The sequence below is a fragment of the Oryx dammah genome, unplaced genomic scaffold, assembly GCF_014754425.2.
Source record: "Oryx dammah isolate SB20612 unplaced genomic scaffold, SCBI_Odam_1.1 HiC_scaffold_22, whole genome shotgun sequence".
In the NCBI taxonomy this organism is placed as follows: Eukaryota; Metazoa; Chordata; class Mammalia; order Artiodactyla; family Bovidae; genus Oryx; species Oryx dammah.
Genome location: NW_024070206.1, coordinates 4,608,519 through 4,631,627, shown reverse-complemented (window position 1 = coordinate 4,631,627; position 23,109 = coordinate 4,608,519). Strand labels below are relative to the sequence as shown.

Sequence of the window (23,109 nt, the reverse complement as noted above, 5' to 3'; positions counted from 1 at the left end):
TCTCCCTTATGAGACAGCTGAGGCTTAGTGATGGACGACCTGGGTCCCATCTTCAGCCCTCCCACTGACAGCCCTTCTGACCCTGGAGAAGCCATCTGAGGACTCACACTCCCCACGGGCTCTGCTAGTGAGAGAGGAGTCCTTACTTAGGAAGGGTGTTTCCAGGATTTATGTACAGTGATAGAAATGAGAACACGTTGCATCTGACACTTGGGTCTGAAGGACGATTCCTGCTATTTCAGTGAGGTTTGGGGAAAGAGAAAGCAGCAGAAAGACACCAAAAGCCCAGGGGCTCTGACATTGACCCTGCCATTGCTGGAAGAGGGGCCATCTTTGATTTCTCTTTTCTCTAATGGCTCCAAGCGTGGGCTCTGTAGACGCTTGGGCCAGGCCTGGTGGAGCTCCTAGTTGCCCTGCATACTAGCTGTGGGCTCTTGGGCAAGTTACTTTACCCTCCTGGTCTCAACTCCTCATTTGTGCAATTGGAGCAACAGTTGTATACATCATAGGGGTGCTTTGAGAATAAATGGGACATATGTTTTGATATTTAATAAGGAGATAGTGCCTAGAAAGCATGCACACAGTGGTAAATAGCTGCTTTTTACTATTTTCTTCATGATTTTTGATCGTTGCCTAAGAAATTTTCTCAGGAGTAGACCTTTATGAGGGTGTAGCCTTGGTGTGCAGGCATGAGGGTGCCTTTTTAGGGGAGGTTTAGGAACTGTTAAAAACCATTTAGAAGTATCCTTTCTTATGTTAGAAAAGCAGCACTTAAAACCATTTTCTTCTTCTGATATGTCTAAACATTAGGCATGGAATAATATAGAAGTCAATAATAGAAAACTTAGTAGATGGAAGAGCAGGTTGTTTACATTGTACAATTGATTTGAGTGCTATAAAGTATTTTATTCTTTCAGTCCCTTACTTCATTCCTTGGAATTATTTCTGCCCATTTAAAACATATTATTTCTGTCCCTTATAGGTAAACCCATCTAATCACAGACTCCTGTTTGAAGTATTTGATGAAAACAGACTGGTAAGTGGGTCCTAATTTTTAATTTTAGCTTCATTTTTTTAAAAAAAAAAACAATATTTTAGAGCACCGTACTTTAGAAATCTGTATTTATGTTGTACTTCTGTCGGTATACATGTCCCTCAAAAAGACCATTTTTGTCCCATTACTAGCTTAATGTTCATAATGATCAAGGTCATTACTCATGTAAATGACCCTTCCAGGGTTTTTATGTATAAGTCAAACTATGTGATGGTGACACGTTCAGTATTTGGGAAAACAAAAATGTAATTAACAGTATACAGCAAAAAGGTAATATATTTAACAGGTAAAATTAAGAAATATTTTGATTGAAAGTACCTTCAAAGAACCAGAGATATGCCTGAGGCATCAATTTACTGCAAATAACATAAGGTCCGTCTAGTCAAGGCTATGGTTTTTCCTGTGGTCATGTATGGATGTGAGAGTTGGACTGTGAAGAAGGCTGAGCGCCAAAGAATTGATGCTTTTGAACTGTGGTGTTGGAGAAGACTCTTGAGAGTCCCTTGGACTGCAAGGAGATCCAACCAGTCCATTCTGAAGGAGATCAACCCTGGGATTTCTTTGGAAGGAATGATGCTAAAGCTGAAACTCCAGTACTTTGGCCACCTCATGCGAAGAGTTGACTCATTGGAAAAGACTCTGATGCTGAGAGGGATTGGGGGCAGGAGGAGAAGGGGATGACTGAGGATGAGATGGCTGGATGGCATCACAGACTCGATGGACGTGAGTGTGAGTGAACTCCGGGAGATGGTGATGGACAGGGAGGCCTGGCGTGCTGCAATTCATGGGGTCGCAAAGAGTCAGACATGACTGAGCGACTGAACTGAACTGATAGATGGATAGTAGGTAGCTGTATATTTTGTGTGTGTGCATGTGTGTGCACACGTATGTAACTGATACAACTTAGATTTCATTTTAGAGATGGAATTTCAGAAGCAAATCTTGCTTAAAGTACTTTACCAAAATTAACTCCCTAGAATGTATACACCAAGTACTCACAAGGCAAGGTTTGCAACTATGAAAACGAATATTGTCATGATACATACAAACTTTTAATGTACTCTCAGAAGTGGTATTGAGTTGACCATAAAGTTTGTTCAGGTTTTCCTGTAAGATGTTATGGAAAAACCTGAACAAACTTTTTGGCAAACCTAAGTGAGTGTAATTGTTGTACACAAATCTGCTTTTGAGTTCCTGAACTCAATGTCCTGAAACTTAATGTCCAGTCATCCCTCAGTCTCCATGGTGGGCCTGGTACTATGACTCCTGCAGATACCAAAATCCAAAGACCCTGAAGTCTCTAATATAAAATGGTGTAATATTTGCATATAACCTAAATACATTCTCCTATATGCTTGAAATTTATCTCTAGATTACTTACGATACCCAAATACAGTGTAAATGCTATGTAAATAGTTGCCTGTATGAGGCAAATTCAAGTCTTACTTTTTGGAACTTGCTGGAATTACCACCTTTCCCCAATACTTTTGATTCACAGTTGGTTGAATCCATGAATGTAGAACATAGATATAGAGGTTTAACCATATATCATCTGCTTAAAATAAACATCCTTATGAACGCTTCTTTTTGCAGAATTCAACTGGAACTACCTGAATAGCTTGAGTTTAATAGAATATTTGATCTGAAGGAGACTTACAATATCTCATTTAATGTCCTGTCCTTGCAAATGAGAGAACTGAAGTCTACAGCCCTAATGTAATTATGTAACTGCTAGTCTCTCAAATCTCAAGCCAGTGGTGGTGAATTTGTTGTTGTTCAGCTGCTAAGTCATATCCATCTCTTTTGCAACCCCATGAACTATAGCCCGCTAGGCTCTTCTGTCCATGGGATTTCTCAGGCACGAATACTGGAGTGGGTTGTCATTTCCTTCTCCAGGGAATCTTCTCAACCCAGGGGTCAAACCCACATCTCCTACATTGGCAGGTGGAGTCTCTACCGCTGAGCCACCAGGAAAGCCAGTGGTGGAGAATAGCCAAGCCTTAACCCTTAGAGTGGAACTTGGGACCATATTTGATCTCCTTTGCCTGGTATTACTCTCCAAATTAGAAAATCAACAGATGTTGGCCCACCATCCTGATAGCTTTTTCTATTAAAATATGTAGATTTTCAGTGGCTTTGCATCGAGCTTGACATTTTATACCTTAGGTGACACTTAGTAGTACTGAATCGCTAAATCACTTTTGCTCTGTGTATGAAGTTATTTTCTTGTTAAATCCAATGAGAAATTCTGCTTGAGAGTACAGTTCTTGGCACTCCATCTCTTATCCAGAACACACTGAATTCGGCAAAGATTCAGTGAATAACAGTAAGTCCCTGGAGATATACATGCAGCCACGGACCAATTCTTCCTTTCTCATTTACTGAGTATAATAACACTTGAAGGTGAAGAAAGGGTCAACACTGTGGAAAACTTGCCTCCTGTCAGGTGGGTTTTAACTCATTATTTTTCTTCTATTAAAAGAAATACACTAAAAATTTTTGTTTTCCATTATCTGAAAGAATGACTGTGGAGATGGCCTTGCCATGAGCCCTAAACTAGAGTTTCCAGCCCAAAAGGGCTTTGAATGAATGCCAAGCTCTAAGAAATCCCATGTGAATGCAAATTTTATCTGAAAAATTGTGTTTTATGTACCGAGCTTTGCCCCAGGCCATCAGCAGTGTTGTTACTATGCAGTGAATGCTGCTGCTGGTGGTTTTTTTCTTTGTTGGCTATTAATCCAGCTAAGACAATACGTGACTGTAGTGGTGCTTGGCAGTTTTCGCGTTAAACAAACTGGCTTCCATTTCTCTCATAGAGATCATTTTTGGCATTTAAAACCCATGCCTTTAGAAGACAGGTTTGAATGCATGTAAACACAGGGTTAATCCTCCACACCCTGGACTCCAGAGCTGTTGACAGAGTCATGCTTTGCAGATTTTAAAATAAACTTTTTGTCACTCTTTGCAACTTGGTATTCCCCCTTTGCCCCCCATCATTTTTTTTATTCCCTCCTAAATAAACCTCTTTTTAAAAATAACTGATGTTTCTGGCTCACAGAAAAGAGTATGTTTAAAGCACACAGAATATATCCAAGTTAGCTACAAGTCTGATGACAGTTTTTTGAACATGGACTTTCACTTTTATTACTTAGGTCCGTTCTGGCCCTTCAAAAGCAACAAGATTCTCTGTTTGTAACCCAACTAGGGTGATCCTGCTGACTTCTTACTGGAAAAGAGTCAGCTCCAGGCAGCCTTTTTTCCTGCATGCTATTTAAGTTAATTTATTACAAAAGCCACAAGCAACACGCTTCTTCAACTGTCTTTCCCTTTTTTTTTTTTGAGTGGGGGGATGTTGTTTTTTCTCCTATCTGGCATACAGGGGGGAATGTTTTCTCCAGCTGGATTTCTTTCCTCTGGCACTGCCGTATCTGAGAATCATATTATGTGTGAGATTGTGTCCCCCGCCCTCCCCATCTTTCAAATAAAAAACATGTCGTGGTAGCCAGAGGCAGACCCCAACTGGCAGTAAGTTGTTCACCCTCCTCCCTCCACTCAGCTATTCTGTTACTTGTAGATCATGGTCTAATTATTTAGCGTTAAAGGGACACGCATTCTGTGGGGTGTGTAATCGTATTTATAGTACGTTTTATTAGTTTGCATTCCATCGTGGTAGTGTGGTGATATCATATGTAAGAGGGGTGCGTAACATCCGATTGCTCCTGAAAGGGTTTTCCTGCAGCCCCGCAGTTTCACTTGTCACTGTCGGGTTCGATGGGAAGGGGGGCTCCTCTGTGTGCTTCTGCCTTGGGTGCCAGTTCTCTCGCATCGGTGAGACAGCGCCCGGGTGCCCAGCTCGGTTTGGAAAGAACTGTCCAGTGAGCGCGCTGCGCTGAGATTTATAGCCGCATGGCTCGGACTGTGTTTGCTGCCTTAGTCAGCTGTGAGAGCTCCCTGCTGGGGCCACTCCTGTCTGATGGAAAAGCAGCAGCTGGGAAGGTGCTGTTTCAGGCTCTTGCTGTTTAAAAAAAAAATGAGAGCGAGAGGGGGAAGAAAACTCCACTAAGTCCAGAAGCTGGCATTGGAGAGGGAGACCGCGGTCATGTGGTTCCGGCCACCCTACCCTCTGTCACAGTGCGGATGAGAGCTTTCTGCTCTTATCCAATCATGCCTGGAATGCCGCTTGCCACTTGGGTTATTTCTGCTATCTGCCGCCCTTGGTGCCGCAGTGCTCACGCTTTGGCAGATGGAACGCTTTTCCTTGGAGTTCGTGTCTTTGGGGTTTGACTGCTGGCAGCGCCGGGCCTGTTGTTGCTGCTCACCCTGTCCCTCCCTGGCCCTCTGGGCACCATGGCCCATCGGCTTCGGTTTCATTTTGGCTCCTGCCGCAGCAACACAGCCCCCGAGTCGGAGATCCTAGACCAGGAGGGAGAAGACGACTTTTTCATGGCATTCCACACGCTCCCACGGCGGGGCGGCGCGGTTGCGCTGACCCCGAGTGGAGCGCAGGACGCGGGCCTGCGGGGAGGCGTGGGCGCGCTCAAGCGCAGCACGTCCATGTTCATTCCGCAGCTGCTGGGCCCCGTGGACGCGCGGCCCACGCGGAGCTCGTCCGTGCAGATCTCGCTGCAGCGCAAGGCGGCTGACGGCGCCCCCGACGACGGCGACGTGGGCACGGAGCAGCCGGGGGAGCCCCCTGAGGCCAAGAGCCTCGACGATGGCAGCGGCGATGGCTCCCCTCCCGGGGTGCCCGGAGCTCCGGGCCCGCAGCTCAACGGCACGTGCGGCCGCCGCCGAGCGCCAGGCCCCGACGGCCGCGAGGAGGCCGAGCCACCAGCCGTGCGCGTCCAACACCGCGCGTCCAGTGCCGATGTGCGCCCGGTGAAGCTGACGCCCTCGGGGGCTGAGGGCCAGGCTGGCCCCGCGACGGCGGTGCCCGAGCCCAGGCGCTGGTCCCTGCAGCACGTTCCAGACGCTTCTGGAAGCTCCGGGAAGCGCTGCTTTGTCTTCCAGCTGCAGCAGCCGCCAGCCGGTGGCGGCGGGCCCGCGCCTGGCGGCGACTTCAACTTCGGCTTCACCGGCACCAAGGGGGACAGGTTGGTGAGGTATCCCCGAATCCGGCTGGAGAGGAGCAGCTCGTACCCCACGCAGCCCCGGGCCGAGCGCAGGAGTCCCCTGGAGGAGCGCGGCCACCCGGACCCGGAGGCGCCGCCGCGGGGCCGCAGGGTGGCTCCCGATGCCCACAGGACCGATGCGGCGGCCGAGAGGTCGCCACAAGGCCAGGGCTGCACGTTTAAGATCAGGCAGGATCAAAACGCGGGGCAGCAGCACTTCAGAATCCTCGTGACTCGGGGGCCCGAGGAAGCCCCCCAGAGTCCCGAGGAGGACGCCGCCGCGGCCGGCCCGGCTTCCACGGGAGCCGGTGCCTCGGTAAGTGAGCCTGTGATGCCGTGTGTCCGCAGGAGGAAGGGGCCGATTCTAGCCCGGCAGGCGTATTCTGCAGCGGAATTAAAATAAACAACATCCTCCTCCCTTCTGGGACTTTCCCTGCTTCGGGCCAGAGTAACTTAGTGTGTTTGGCCGGTTCTGGGTCCACGATTTGTGGTCCCGCCTTTGGTAGAAGTCCATGAAACTAGTTAGCCGATTTTAGAAAATATCGTAGCCTTAGGTCTTCAAAGTCACATAACTCTGTTTTGAAAAATCCGGACAACCCTTTCCCCCTCGTTTCCCTCCCTTCTCAATAAAAGAATTTTTAAGATGTCATTACTTTCTGAGTTACTGTGCAGTGCCCCACCCAGCATGTTGACACTGGAAATGTGTTAAAAAACTGCTTGCAGATCCAGGCTGTGACAACGCTCCCATTTAAAAAATAATCCCTTCTAATCCAGGTGAGAGAATCGCAGGTTAAACGTGTCTGGTTTCTTCATAATTAAGCATATGTCGGGTTGGACCCATTCTTCGTAATGACCTTTTAGCTGTACAGGGCTGGCCCTGGTTGTATAATGTATTGTCTTTGTGGGTTGTTTTTTTTTTCTTTTGGTCCCAGTAAGTAAGAGTGAACAAAGGTAGCCGCAGTTGTGGGCCGGGAGGAAATGTGTTTTGAAGCAGATTGGCCTATAGGGCCAAGGCGAGGGGAAACTGATGGGGGCCTTGTTAATGGTCAGATTGCACACCCCTGCAATTTAACACTGCCCACTTGAGTGTCTAAGCTGGGCTGCTGTATATAGAATAGTTAAGTGCCCAGCCTCCAGCTGTGGGAACAGAAGCCCAGCAACAGATTTTGGCCTTCATTGCTCCTGTGTTCTTGCTCTCTCCCTTTCAGTGAAATGGAGTACAGACAGACAGCTGCTAACTCCACCAGGCAAAAGATGACTCTGCAGCTTTCATAGTTTGTCATGGGATGCAAAGTTTCATCAGTTAGCTTTCTTTTACTACTAATCACTAGCCACGTGCTTTATTTTTTTTCAAAGGACAGGCTCCTTGCCATTCTGAATTGGGGTTGTTTTCCTTGAATTTCCTCTGATGGCTGGATTTCAGGATACGGCAGTGAAATGTCTAGGAGACTTTGTGTTTGGTTTCAGTTGTGAATTGCGACTTTTCAAAGTGGATGACTGGCTGTGGAACCGTATCATCTTTTATTATTTTGTGTCGAGAAATACTTTTTGCCATATGAATAAGTTTTATCACTGATCTATCGTTGTCTTTCACCATTTTGAAGGCATATAATCAGGTGCTAAATGTCAGTATATTTTTCTTGTTAATATAACTTTATAACTGTTAATGTAACTGTTTCTTCTTCTTTTCCCTTTTATACACCCTTTTCTTTTATTATCTCTAGTCCTTTCATTAGGAAGTCCTATATTTTTGGTCTGAACCAATACCGTTTTTATACAGTGGTACAGATTTCAACAAAATTCTGATAATAGCATCTAACCTTCAGCCCAAGAAAGTACCATCACAACAGGTGTAGCCTTCTTTGGGCAGCATATTATCGTGCTGAATTTGGACCACCTACCACATGAATATTGACAACATGCATATCCTAAGTTTTGACAACTTATCAGACTTTTAAATCATTTTGCAATTAGGTGTTGAGGATAAATGGATTTTTATAATTACAGTCTCATTTGGCTTGACATTTCTCCCAGGATTAAAAAAACAAGTGGAACATACCAAACACTGTGTGTAATTTACATGCAAAGGGCCATTCTAACTTTCAAGGGCTGCTAGAGTGGAAAATAAAATTTCTTCACATTTGGAAATGTAAGTTCTAGAATAAAGAGCTTTTTGTGGAAAGTAAGTTCCCTCTAAAGCATAGTAGTTTTTATTTTCGAATTTGTATTTTTGTACACTTCTATAAATTTGTGAAGGGTTGGTAGAAAGCTGGCTTTTTCTTTTAAGTGAAAACTTGCTTCTTCGAGAAGCAAAAACAAAACTTGTCTCATAACAAAACTGTCGGCTCCATTCAACACTTTGTACGTGTTTCAAATGGGCAGGGGTGTTAAGTGTAGGCAGCAGCTGCCTCGGCCTTATTTATCTTGAGGGAAAACATTCACTTGGGCGTCTACAGTCTGGCCGCCACCAAGCTCTTTTGACGTTTCAAATATCTGCTGCTTTGGACAGAAGGGCATTTAATTATTAGTTTACATGAAAAATCGATTACAGTCAGGTCTTTTGAATGATGCCAAAAATCTTGATGGGGAAAACCTTTCAAGATTCCTTTTGCGAATGTGCTCAGATGCCACGATCCATGCCTTAGACCTTATTACAAGGCTATTTTGTTGAGAACTTTGCTCAGAGCCTCCCAGACATCCTGTCATGACTGTCATGAGTAAATTTAAAATGCAACATGATTGTAAAAAAAAAAAAATGCTAATCAGATTCCAGGAACCTCTTGTGATCCTTGATTTTTTTTTTTTTCTACCCAGTCTGTGAAGTAAGACAGAATTGATTTTTTAGAGTTATCAGTTACAGTGTTACAATATTTCAAAATGCTTATACCTTACCAGTTTACTTTGTAGCATTTTAATGGTTATTTAGTGAGTAATTTAGTTATTTTCTTAGATTAGTGTTTTGGGTTCCTTGGTTGGGTTAAAGTTCCTAACTGTGTAATAGTGACTCTGAGGAAGAGGGATCCTGTTTATGAAGGGATTTCTGTGCCCTTGCGCGATGCTTTGGTACATAGTAACTGCTTGGCTCTGCATCCTACAAGTTTCAGGAGCCGGTTTTCTAATCCCATTAATAATGTCATTAAGTGTTTAAGGTCCACCGTGTATATAACATCACACTGAGTCCTTGGAAAGTTTCTGGGACTCTCTGTTTCTTGCTGACACAGAATTCAAAATGTAAACGGAGATCAAAGAGCCGAGCAGGGGTGCAGAACACTTCTTTGGACGACCGCTCCATACGCTACAGGGAGAGAGCATTCTTTCTCTACTCCTTTCTAGGTTCTCTGAATTTCCCCCTGTGCCCTTCGCATGGATACACATGTCACAGAAGCGGCATGGCAATCTTCTGTGATTCCCAGTTCCTTTTACTGAATGGCAGAGGAATACCCAAGCTCTTTTTGTTCGGGGAGAATTTTAGTTTAGATCTCTTTTAGACAGGGTGGTTTGACTCTACAGAACATTTTTGACATTAGTATTAGTTGGTGTCTCCTTTTTACCTTAAAAAAATTAATTCTAGGAAAATATGTATAAGCGTTAGTCCTTCAGTCATGTCTGGCTCTTTGCGACCCCGTGGACTGTAGCCCGCCAGGCTCCTCTGTCCATGGAATTCTTCAGGCAAGAATCCTGGAATGGGTAGCCATTCCCTTCTCCAGGGGATCTTCCCAACCCAGAGATCAAAGCCGGGTCTCCTGTGTTGCAGGCAGATTCTTTATTTAAAAGCACCAACACTGCAATGTGGTGGATTAAAAAATAGCTGGTAGTCCTTTCATTGACTTGGTCTCTGATCAGATTCTGTGAATTTTTCTTTTCAGCTGTCTCTCTCAACATGGTTGTATATAGCTGTGTTCCAGTATTATGTAACTTGAAATTTCACCTTAAAGGGATTAGTGAAAAGTGTATGTGATAATGTGTAGGTGTGTACACACAGAAACACAAAGGGCTTGTGGGTGACACTCACATCTCTGTAGCACTTCACAGTTTGATCAGTGCCGGCCTTTATCTCACTTAATATAACCATCCGACTGCCTCGCTCAGCTCTTCCGACCATCATGTGGTAAAACTGTTGTTTTACTGTTTCCAGTGAAGGTATGTGATCCTGTCATTAGGTGTGATAACTAATGACACACACCTAAAGACAGTATCACATTCTATCTATCATTTTTTGTATCTATGTAGAATGGGAATTTAAAAAATAAGTTTATATCTTTGCACATAAAAAACCTGTGTAGCAGCTCAGTGCTCTTTGTGATGTGACGTTCTAATGCTGAAGATTTTGGAGACGGCGGCTTCGATGGGTGCCTTGGAGCACTGGCCTAGTGGACTGGGCCCTGCAGATTCCTGACGTGCCCCAGGAAGTGAGACTCCCTCTCTGAGCATTCTCCCTTGTCAGTGAAAAAGGAGGCTAAAAACACCCAACTCATGGGTTTATGGTGAGGTTTCAATGAGGTGTTGTGTTGGTCTTTTCCTTTGTTACCCACATCTCTGTAAGGTACAAATTGTTCCCCAAGGGAGGTAATTCGGTTGCTGTGAACAGTCGGTTTTTGATCACGGGGCGTTAGACACAGGGCCACAGAGATTTAAGGAATACCTGGAATCGTTTGTTTTGGTAATGGGCTTGGATCTCCTGTGTACTGTTATCTCAGCCTTCCCTAGTGTTCGCCCCTCGGATAATCAGCATCACAAGGCCTTCACAGTGCCCTGTGGTGACACAGACCTTGAAGAGACTGCAGTTCACTTGTCAGCTCTGCCTCAGACAACAGGACCTTTAATTGTGTTCGCACGATTGAATTTTGAAACTTAAACATAGTTATGTCTGCTGGTATTTCAGACATATTGTTGGTTTGCCATGTCATTTTGGCTGTATATATGTGTGTATCTATCTATCTATCTATCTATCTATCTATCTATATTTTTTTTTAACCAGGCCATGTTTCCAGTTGTTTGTCTTTCCTTCTTATTGGCTGTGGCTTTTGAGCAGGAGTCTAACGTTATCTGTATAAAATTTCCACGTTGTGTGGTTTACAAATGAGGGCAGTATTTGGGAATAGGCCTTATTGGATACTGCCTTTTAGAGGGTTTTCATAAATGCTGCAGCTGCTTCTCTTGGCTAAGCTTGGAGGCAGAGTTCTTTGGCATTGAACTAAAACTACAATTTTATAATACGTGCTAATAAGAAAATTGTTATCTCTACACAGAAGTTCACAATTCCAGAAGACATTTACTCCATGTAAGAATTACCTTAAATTTAATCAACTTTGGGTATCTCTGTATAGTTGATAGTTTAAAATTAATTGAGGCCAATCTAAATAGTCACTTCCCTGTAGCTCAGATTTTATAGGTAAAAATTCTGAGTAGGAGTCTGTGCAATTTTTTTTAATAAAAGTAATCAACTGCGTTAATGCTGAGATGGATCAATGCCCTAAAAACATTGTCCTTTTTTAACTCGAAAACATTTGCAAAAAATGAGGAGAAAGCAGGAATTCATGGAAGGTGTTGAAACTGTTGCTTGAATGCTCGAATACCAGAATATCTAAGTTTCCATTCTGAATGCCAAAAGCAGCTCAGGAAGCCCACTCCACAATTGGCTGGTGATTATTGAGAGGTTTGGTAACCTGTCTGCAATCATCTAGTTCCCTTGATTCGTACCAGGCCGTGTAATATTCCATGTCCTCCACAAGAGAGGACAGCAGTCTACCCCCAATGTACAGCCAGCTCCAGTTTAAGGTGAAAAAGGCCCGTGAGGACAGAGTGTTAAAAATATGCACTAAAATGTGTTGTTGAGGAGCTTGGTGATTTTTTCTGGGCAGATGGAGATGGTGGAAAGATTTTTAGAAGTAATCTCGACACAGTATGCATCGCAGATGCGTGATGTTTCCAATGGATTTTCTTTTTTTAACAATCTCTTGTTTTTATTTTATTTATTTCGCTATAGCTTCCTTGGGCAAGAGGGAATGGCAGTGAAATAGTGGGCTGCATGGGTGGGCCTGAGTGAAATGGTCAGTGTCTCGCCTGTTTTGTGCTGTGTCCTGAATGGACACCTCAGGGGTCTCCAGGCATCGCCACATCTTAACAGGAAGTGTAGTCTTCAGGCTGCAGGATGAAGTAGATTGAATTTCACGAAGCCTGCTTTTTATACCCTGATCATTTTAGAACCAAGGGCTGTGCTGACACTTTGGACTAGACTGCTTCAAGGGAAGGGAAAGGTCATGGAAGTATCATCAATTGAGTTGAAAGGGACCCTGCTTTCTCTGGTTTGACTTGCGGCCACACTTGTGGTTTAGTCGCTAAGCCTTGACCAGCTCTTGTGACCCCAGGGACTGTAGCCCTCTAAGCTCCTCTCTCCATGAGATTTCCCAGGCAAGAGTACTGGAGTGGGTTGCCATTTCCTTCTCCAGGGGACCTTCCAGACCCAGGAACTGAACTCGGTTCTCCTACATTGCAGGTAGATTCTTTACTGACTGAGCTACAAGGGAAGCCCCCTGTGGGTACACTTCGTGTTCAAATACTTGGTTTTGGTTCCTTCAGGTGTCTGCCCCAACTATCTGTTCTTTGAAACAACTTGTTTATTTTAGTACTGAGTATTATGACCTATACATGGTAAGCAGAAAGTCTCTCCAGAGGGGAAAAGACCAGCATTTCCCCAGGTGAATTTGCCTTTCAGAATTTACATAGCCTTCTTTGGGGGCTTCATTTTTATACATCAGGGCAAGTTAGGTGGCATTTACATCTCTCATCTAATAACTCTGAGGAATCTGCTTTTAATCCGTGATCTTTTGTTGCTTACCTTTTTCTGGGAGGTTCAGACAGGGTAGGGATGTGATTATATTAGGTATGTGAAGATTCAAACAGTTTGATAGATGTATAGTTTTTTATTCTTACTCTCTGTGGGATAATCCAGAACTGACAAACTTTTAAAATATATTTAATGACCCACATATGTCATAACTCATCCAGCTCCTTGAGTGACTTTTTAAAGCTTCATTATCATACTTGTTGAGGGTTTTTTTTTTTTTTTTTTTCATTTTCTTTTAAAATACCCGGCTAGGTATTTGACTGTTCAAGGAGGACAGAAAAGCTGCTGTGGTCTGATTGTTTAAAAACTGAGCAGAGTAGAAAAGTCAAGATGGAGCAGAAAAACTGGAACACGTGTCCTAAGCTCTAGCCGAAGAGCCTAGCGTGTCTTCAAAGCAAAGAGGCTTTCAGGCTGGGAGGTCCGCTGTGGGACTCCTAACTTTCCTAAGGAGTCGGGCTGGGTTGAACACTGCATCCTAACAGCCTCGTTCTGGGTTCTTTATAGTATCTCTCTCAAGAGTAAAAGCACCTTAAGCTTAGTATCTATTCAGTGTGCACTCAGTGATCACGCTTTTCCACTTGAAAAAAGAGATGCCTAATTGTAGTATAACTTTAAACACGTTAATGTAATTTCAGTATTTAAGTTTGTTAACCTCTTGTCTCAAATGGCAGAGAGTCTGCCTGCAATGCAGGGGACCCAGCTTCAATCCCTGGGTCAAGAAGATCCCCTGGAGAAGAACATGGCAACCCACTCCAGTGTTCTTGCCTGGAGAGTTCCGTGGACAGAGGAGCCTGGTGGGCTACAGTCCACAAGGTCGCAAAGAGTCGGACACGACTGAGCGACTGACTTTCACTTTTTCACTTTCAGTCTTTTATAGTAGAAGCCATTTTTTAAAAAATCCTGATATAATAATCTGCACGTTCACATATATATTATGAGGATACCCAGATGCTGTAGCAAAGGACAAAGTGCTGAAAAAAGTTTTATATAGACACAGTGTGCTTAAGGGCCTGCCTACACCCTTGGTAGAAATTACATTAGCAGGAAATGCTCCTGTGCCCTGCAGTCTGGCACTCTCTTTGATAGGCCTATGCAGCAAGGGTCGTTTTTTGTTTTATGTTTATCAACTTAGAGATGTGAGTTTCCTTAAGAATTACGTAGACCTTAACCCTAACCCTTCCAGTTTAAAGATGAGGAAACTGAGGGTGTTATTTTCACACTTGAGAATATTCTTTGTGTCTCACAAGCATGCAGTAATTATCTTTGAATGTGCAGCGCGTGCGAAGCGCTGTGAGCATTGTGTCGCCCACTGCCTGTGCGGGTACCAGTGCTTGCTTTGTGTCGGGTCTCCTGAGTCAGTGCTTCTGCTGGGCACACAAGCCTCATCGGAGCTGTCCTATCCGCTGAACAGAAAGTTCTACAGACCAGTCTTCCCAGCCTCTTAGATTCCAACCATTAAGGCATGCTTACACACAGGACAGGACGCTGTGGGTCACGATGGACAGAAGTGATGTCATGGAAGGGGAAGATTGGAACCAGATCTGGAAAGATGACCTGGATTTGTCTCAGTGGGTCAGCAGGAGGAGCCATGTTTTGAAAGACTGAAGGTAGAAACCACTAGTGATGTGATTTCTGTATTTGCCCAAGAATTTTAATTCGTTGATCACAGTTAGCAAGTTTAAACCTGTTGTTTCTTAATGTGAATGGTTGTTGAAGAATTGGTGCCGGGGTCGGGTGTGGGGAGCGTGTGGTGATCAGCATGAATAATTCCTCTCTTGCCATCAAATGTGAAGTTGAGTGAATCCCTTCCTTTCCTACCTGCCTGCCTTCCACAGACCTATTATGCCAGCAGCTGGCTGGAGGTAGGAGGACGGGTGTGGAGGTGAACAGGGCTGAAGTGGGTGCAGAGGGCCAGGATGTCCAGGCCTCGAAGCCCGTGGTGGTGGCGTGGGTGTCGTACGGAGAGAGGAGGCTGCTGACAGCAGGTGCGATCCTGTTTACATCCTCAGGGCCCGCACCGGCTCCTGTACGGGGGCTGCAGGCGGAAAGAGGGAGGCCTCAGAGCTGCGCCTGTCCCCTTAGAGGATGGGCAGAGCCCCGGCCTTGGCTGCGTTTCCTCTTCTAGAACCTCAGAACAGTCATGCGTTTTCTCAGGCTAGTTTGTCTAGCCTCGGTTCTCAGACCGTCAGACCTTAGTACCAGAGACCGGTCCTGTGGTGGTGCAGGGCCTGGAAAATGGGAAGCATTTATTCTCCTTAAGCAAGTGTTCTTTCAAGAGGCTTTCTGCTGCCTGTGTCACAGCAGGATGTGGGTGGGTTTATTTTTTGCACTTTTGCACCAGGCAGTCTGCTCCTGATTTGCAGATTGCCTTTATTGTAAGGCATATTGTCCATTGATGAATAATGTGTGGGCTGCAGAGCAGATCCACAGCGTTTAAAATAGCTCGTTTAGCCTGCAGGCCTCACCCCCAGAGAGAGGCAGGCCTTTCAGAAGCTGTGTCTGGGAGCGGGGCTTGCTGCATCTGTTTTCCCCGGTTTCTGAGGTCATTGTTTTTGCCCTCTGGTTCATCGTGTGCTTCCTTGATGGACGGAGGCCTTGAAACACGGTCAAAGCCTCCGTGCAGGGAGAAGACGTGAGCCCGGGAGAGCATTCTTAAGTCGCTGCTAAGGAAATTGATGCTCCTTTGTCCCAGCTACAGTTTCCCTGATAACATGCGTTGAAACAAAGGGAAATAATACCAAGCGCCAGTGTTTTGTGTTGATGTCCTGCCTAAGGCATCAGAAAGTGGCCCCCGCCAATTTCTCCTCGTTTCTCGTTTCTCGGAACCGACCTCCTCAGGCCTGTGCAGAGGTGCTGGGTTTGGAGAAGCTGACCGAGGCCTCGGGGAGTGGAAAGTTCCATTAGAGAGAGCAGGCCTGGGAACAGTGTCTCAGCCTCACGACCAGGAAGAAGGGGTCAGAGGCAGGGTACCAAGTGGTTCGGAAGCGCCTCCCTTAGGGAGCGGAGCCCTGCAGTCCGCTGATCTGTGCTCCCAGAACCCTTCGTGCAGATAGTTTTTCCTTTTGAGCAGGTTTCTTATTTTGCCACATGAATGTGTTGCAACCTTGTCTCGGTGGCCAGGTGGCCTGTGTTGGAATGCTGGTGTGTGTTGCCAAGCAAAACAGATGCGGGAAGACTTCCCTGAAGCGGGGGTTGGGGTGGGGGGGGGTGGAGGGGCAGGGAAGGTCGATGGTGTTGAGGGCGGGACAGGACTAAATGGTCTTTATCTGCAGGATAGCAACTTAAAAAGCCATTGCTTCACAACTCAGAAAATCATCCTAGGTTCTCAGAAGCATTTCCAGGCCTACTGAGGGCCTCTTTTTTTTCCCCCTTTCTCTCCACACCCTGCATTCAGAATGGGGTTTAAATAGTTCAACACAGCAGGAAAAATTAAGTATTAACATTAACCTTCTGTCCAGCACAGGCCACTGGCCATCAGATTTTTCCATTTTCTTTTATTGTATTGCTCTTTCTGCCTATTCATAGGCAGACTCCTAACAGAATGAAATCTGCCAAGGATGATGCCGATTTGGTAAGGAGAATCTCATTGATTCGATTATCCAGCTCATTAAAGGACCCCATGGCTGGGAGTGGGTGATTGTTGGGAGTGGGGAATGGCACCCAGGTGACTCTTATGTGCAGCCAGGGTTGAGAACAACTAGTTTAAGAAGTTAATGCTAGTGACTACCTTAATCTCGGCTTGGAGTTAAATAATCACCCCCCAAGTGTAAATACTGATTTAGTGCATTTGTTCTTATATGTCCTCATCACCCCCCTCCAAATACACATTTGTCTTTGTGGTGGCTCATGCTGGAAGTGGGGTGTCCTTTTGTGGCTTAGTCCACAAGGTAAACTTCCTTTCCAAGGAGGCCTGTGTGTTAAGAGCAACAGTTGTGTTCAAGTTGGATATTTGCAACTTACATGGAGAAAAATTTCTCTCCCCAAATTGCTTCGAAATGAAAGCAATAATTTTCTCCTCCATTTCAAACTGCAACAAGCAAGTGAAAGTGGGGTTCCAATTCTAGACAGGCAAGACCGGTCTGCCCTGTTAGATCTTACCTGCAAATGTGACTCTTCTCCAGGGAATGAAAGTTATCTTCCTTCTGTAAATATTAACTGAGTGCATTTTTGTGGTTTTGAAAACTCCACTTCTTGGAAGTGTTGACAAGGCATCAAGCCTTCATGAATTTCAGAGAAGTGGTAATAGGTGCTTTCTTCCCTGTAATGTTTAAAAGCAGAATATTAAAAATGCAAAATAATTTTAAGGTTAGCTCCACCAGTGTCTCATTTTTTAAACAAGCAAGCGTACAGCTTGTCCAAAGGCACACAGGGAGAGGGTCGCAGAGCCTCTGATGCCAGGAGGCCTGATGCCCAAACCATGGCTGTTCCTGCTACACCCGGTGCGTTCAAGTGTTGTATCTGACACTTCGTGACCCCATGGACTGTAGCCCACCAGGCTCTTCTGTCCATGGAGTTTTCCAGGCAGGAATTCTGGAGTGGGTTGCCATTTCTTACTGCAGGGAATCTTCCCAACCCAGGGATCAAACCCGTGTCTCGAGTCTCCTGCGTTGGCAGGTGGATTCTTCCCTACTTGGGCCATGTGGGAAGCCCACCGCATCCAGCACAGGGAGTGTTCGCTCCAGCTGCGGCCAGGAGTCTTACAGGTGGGCTCTCCAAGGATAGTCTGCACGCTTGTCACTCCTTTTCACGCGTCTTAAGGAGAGCATTCCAAGCATAGCCCCATGCTTGTCTTTTTTGTCCTTGACTGTTACCCGCGCAGCAGAGGATTATTGTATAAGGTAGTCATTCTTTATGGAAGGTTTTCTTAGTGATGCCGTCAGGGCTTAATAAGATATATAATACATTTTGCATCATCATTAATGCTCTCAAGACGCCCATGATCTTTGGGACTAGCTTGCTGCTTATGTTGATTTCCCATCTCTCTTGCTCATCAATTACCACTTTTTATAGCCATCAGTATAGTGACCTGCCTTCCCTTTACCTGCTAAGGACTCAGCAGGTGTTTAGGCAAGCTGGTTAGGATTGTTTATAGAGTGAGGCTGTAAATAGGCTGAGAGTAAGGATTTGAGTCATTCTTTTTGAATAAAGCATGTAATCTGCCCTTTGTCTTTCCAGTCCCTTTGCCTGTTTTATTCTTTTTTTTCCTTGGAGCATGTCTGGAATCAGATTATCTTAAGATTTTAGAATTCAGTGGGATAGAATCTGTGCTAGCTGTTTAGCACAGTTCTTGGCACATGTAGTGTATTAGTGCTTAATCAGTGTGAGTTCTTTTTATAATTATTCCATCTGAAGGAGATGTAAGTTCTTCCCAGGTGTTTAGGGGTTGGGTGCCCAGCAAACCTGTCATCTGCTTTTATGTTCGTGCACACGTTTCTGGTTCATCTTAATTGTTATTGCTGCCTGGGCTTTGTGCTTATCCTTTTAGGGTTAATGAATTTTCTACTGGACTGTATGGAAGAACCATGAAAAAAAATCAATGAAAAGTTTTCTTAGAAAAGATTTTATGAGTCACTAAACTACCAGGTGTCGGCAACTTCAGACTTTAAGGACTTTCAAGGGTTTGATGGTTTATTCTCCATTTTTTAAAAAATTGAACTATAGTTAATTTATAATGTTGTTTTAGTTTCTGGTGTGTAGCAAAAATGATTTATTCTCCTCTTTTTTAAAGGCCAAATCAAGATCACTTTATAATAGTGGCTGCCTTTCCCCTAGATGTATTTCTGGGAAAGTTCTTTCTGATTTTCATTAAATCCAAACAGTTGTCAAAATTTAAAAGTCACCCTTTAGTTCTGTAAAGTATGAAGACCAAATTATAAACCATGATGTACAGTTGATTATATCAAGTAACTTTATCAACAGTTATGTAATTGCACATATTGTGTCTTTTGCTGTTGAATAGGATAAAAATGTAGAAATTGACTTAAGCTCATTATGTTTATCTGATAATAATTGTATTAAAATGAGCCTTTATTTTTCTTTTTATATGTTTTCCCTACTTCACACTGAGTGTGCTTCTCTCTTATCTTTGAATTTCAGGAGTCTATTAATAAAGTATGTGTAAAGAATTAGTTGCTAATTTTGGATGTGCTTGAAATGAGATTGTCAGCAAATTATAACTTCAAACATAGGACTGCAGTTTGTTATAGATTGGACGTCATCCCTGGTATAGAAGATAAATTCCAGTGTATGAAAAATATAAAGACTGTTACTTCTGATTTTTTCATACATTAGACTTTTCTTATATGCCTTTAAGATACTTAAAATGTAATATAAGATTAGGGATAGTGTTTTACCCCAGACAAATCTCTATTGTGTTAAGATTTTGCAGTGTTAAATTTATTGGAAATCAGAGACTAGAAAACAAATCTTTAATTGATTAAATAGTAACTATTTACTAAACCCAAGTCTCTAGGTAACAGCTGTGGAATAAGCTATAATTCAGTGGTGAAGCTGGCAGGAAATTAATATTATTTAATGCAGCTTCCTTCCTTTAACAAAAAAAATTAATTAATTCCAGAGAGGTTTGTGGTTTGCGTGTTGTTGCTTCCTTTATGAACCTGAAGGTCAGGGAGGATTCGTGGCCCTTCTGAATTCCTTTGACCTTCCAGATGCAGTTCTGGAGATGCAAGTGTTCTCTAGGAGAAACGTGGCCATCGCTCTTGGGGGGCTTATGTTCCAGTTACTCTAGCTATGCTAGATGGTAAAAAGATACTGCTAAATGAAGTGAGCGTTTATATACATACACCAAAGGAGCTAAACAGGAGCTGAGACAGAGAGAGTGATGGGGAGGCCTGAGTGAAGAAGGGTGGTCAGGAGAAGCCCTCTCAGTGGCTGACTGTGGCCGGGTCTGATGGGTGAGCTGCGAGGGAAAAGTGCGCGGGCAGAAGAAACCTGCTCTCCTCCCCGCAGAGGTCCCGCGAAGGGAGCTGGGAGGCCAAGGGGGAGCACAGTGACGCTGAGCACAGAGAGGGAAGTGGGTGGGAGTCCACGGGCCATTGAAGATGAGCCCTGACCCCAGCGCCTTCATGTCAGAGGCTGTGTCCTGTCCATAGGTCACGTGGAAGCACCTTGGTAGATTAAAAAGTCAAATTTTGATCCAGTTTCTCTGGAGCCTAGGGGGAAAAAAGTAGCTGTTCTTAAAAGTACAGGTCATCTGACTTTCTGGAGGAAGAGCACTTAGCATCTGATACCACCTTTGAGACGTATAAAGGGTTCCTCACTCCAGTTGTGCCTCTGCAAACCATTTGGGTGTCATTTCGGGGGCTCTGAAGAGCCTCCAGTATCACAGTCCTTGATGTCTCAGTGCAGAAAAGAATTCAGCGAGAGTCAAAGTGAGAGTTGGGAAGTGATTTGTTAGAATAGGACGCTTGTGAGGCTCACAGGTGGGTGGGCAGGAGGGTGCCAGGCCCCGAGATCACTCCTGGGGATACAGGTTTATAATCGAAGGAGAAGAGGGGCTGGGGAGAAGAACGCCTTCCTCTTTCTCGAGTCGACACCATGCGTCCATCACCAGCTCCTCCTCCAGGTTGAGCAGGGGAGTTTTACTATCCCTACGTGCTCAAGCCAGGTCCACAAATTACTGTCTTTTATGTGTACAGAGAGCATGTTCTAGGGATCCCTCACCTACTGAGCTCACTGGCAGGATTCGTGTCTCCATTGTTTTGTTGTCTGGGGGCATGTCCCGTGCTTCTGTGGCATGGTTTTGTTGATAAGCAAGCCTGCTTGGGCTTATGGTTAAGCAAAGCGGCTCTCTTGAGTAACCATTCATTTACAGGGCTCTCCCATATTTTTTTTACTTAAAATCCCCCTAGTGAGATGAACTATTTAATTATATACTCTGTCCCTTTACGCTGTCCCTATTGCTCTTAAAAATGATAGGAAGGAGCTTAAAATTTTTTGTTTATTGAATTAGAGTTAATCTAGAGTGTTGTGTTAATTTCTACTGTACAGTAAGTGATTTGGTTATATATGTATTTACATTCTTTTTCATATAGTTTTTCATTGTGGTTTATCACAGGATATTGAATATAGTTCCCTGTGCTATACAGTAGGACCTTGTTGATAATCCATCATAGGATATAGTACTTTGTGTCTGCTAATCTCAAACTCCCTTTCCCCCCAAAAGGCAGTTCTTATTTCCTTTCCTAAATTCTGTGTCGCATATTTAGCCTCTGCTGAGATCCCTAGAGACAGGACAGGTAGGAATGGGTGAGGTCATAAAGATTTCCTTACGTGTCTTTAGATTCCATCTTCGCTTTTGAAATGTCAGGCAGAGAAGTGCATGCTGGTCTTGTTTGTTTTCCATCTTCAGGACCCTGTATGTTTTTTGATGGCTGGGTGTTGTAGATAGGGCTTTATGACCTGGTAACGAGTTGGGCTAATGTATCTATCCATTCAGTAAGTTCCAGTTGGCAACGTGCTCCATTTTCGGACCACAGTGGTAGTTGGCTGTGTGACCTTCAGTGCAGATTTCATTCTGACTCTGGTTAAGTCCAGGAGATTGTAGGCACACATCCTTCTTCGAGAAAACATGAGAAGACCATGTGGAAGATAAGGGTGGCTGCTGGGGTCGCCACCCCTGCTCATCACGAGGCGGTGTGTCTCCCCTCCCCTGGAATTGGCCAGCACTGTGAATGCAGAGGCAGGGACACTGGGCTCCCTCGACGTTTAGTCTTTAAAAGACCTGGCAGCTTCTGCTTCCTGCCTTTGGGGAGTGTGTGCCTCCAGGATCTGCCTGCCATGTGAAGAAGCCCACGTCAGCCACATGGAGAAAAGTTCCAGCCTTCCATCATCCCCACCAAAGTGCCTGACAGGTGAACGAAGCCTGGATGGACCATCTAAATGGCTCTGGTGGTTTTAAGCCCCTAAACTTCTGGGTGGATTTTTTTCTTCTTTTTTTTTTGGTGACAGATAAGCTCCTTTGCTTAACACTCAGCCATGGGAGTTTAACCCTTGCTTGTCATCAGATCCGCTTCATGTAGGTGAGCCCCGCGGGCTGTGGGGTGAAAGGCTCGGACAGCTGCTCTTCCCGGAAGCTGGAGGAGGGCCGCTGTGCACAGGACGGGCTGACCGCATAGCTCAGGGATGCACTGGCTTAGACAGCTGAGAGGCAACTGCAGCGGCCCCAATGAGCCGAGCGAGTGGGCGGGCGTCTCGCTGTCGGGAACGGAGTTGTTCAATTCGAAGTGGGAAGAGAAACGTGTAGCTTAAGGAAATCCATCATGCTGTTGGAAGTGGCACTGAGGGAAGCAGGCTTTACCTAGGGCTTGCCCCAAGATGCGGTTGCTAAAATCTAGTTTAGTAAGTGGTGGTGAAGGACCTCTTCCAAATAATAAAAAAAATGGCCTAATACAGGGTGATGGTCTTCATTTTCTCCTCTCTGAGTTGCTAGTGAATTTCAGAGTCCAGTAAAATGTCATTGGCCTTGTCCCATAGGCCCTTGTAGCCGTAGCAGTTGGTACGGTGTGTCTTGGTTACATACCACTTACCTAAAGTTTGCTCTAAAGCAAAATCTGTTAACGTTTAAAATCACAACAAATGATGTCAGCTATGAGCACACCTGCGCACTTCAGTGGATTTTCTTCATGCCGTCTGATTAATCACTGCACACACACACACACAAATGCCCCCCCACAAAACAGATTTGACATGAAGGGCATTTCATGTTCCTTGAGTAACCTGGAAAGACACAAAGCCCTAGTTGCAATCTTGCACATGAAGCTGTGCACACGCTCATTTTGGGGGAAGCGCCATCTGGCACCCATGTCGGCCGGTCCTCTGGCCGTGGCCTGAACCACCTCCACATCGGGGGGCCGCTCCGGGAGTGGGGATGGACAGGGAGGCCTGGCGTGCTGCAGTCCTTGGACTCGCAGAGAAGTGTTCACGGCTGAGCAGCTGACCTGAACAGAGGAGCACCAGCCTTTCTGCCCCTGCTGCCTCGGAGCCACAGCCCCTGCCCATGCCCTGACCTCACCTGGAGAAGGGTGGGACCACCCTACGAAGTAGAGGCCCCCACCCCACTGCACCTTGCAATCACC

The 23,109-nt window shown here is 45.0% G+C and overlaps 1 protein-coding gene across 9 annotated transcripts in view; it reads left to right on the top strand.

The window, feature by feature from the left end:
- NEDD4L (NEDD4 like E3 ubiquitin protein ligase) overlaps positions 1-23,109 on the top strand; it is a 370,199-nt gene that overhangs the window by 215,646 nt on the left and 131,444 nt on the right. For 4 of the 9 annotated variants that reach the window (XM_040264312.1, XM_040264311.1, XM_040264310.1 and 1 more), the window contains exon 5: positions 983-1,036. In XM_040264312.1, coding sequence (XP_040120246.1) covers positions 983-1,036 — 54 coding nt within the window. Of the gene's footprint in view, positions 1-982; positions 1,037-5,949; positions 6,482-23,109 lie in introns of those variants that run through there. The other 5 variants (XM_040264303.1, XM_040264304.1, XM_040264306.1 and 2 more) reach the window with 5 other exon arrangements.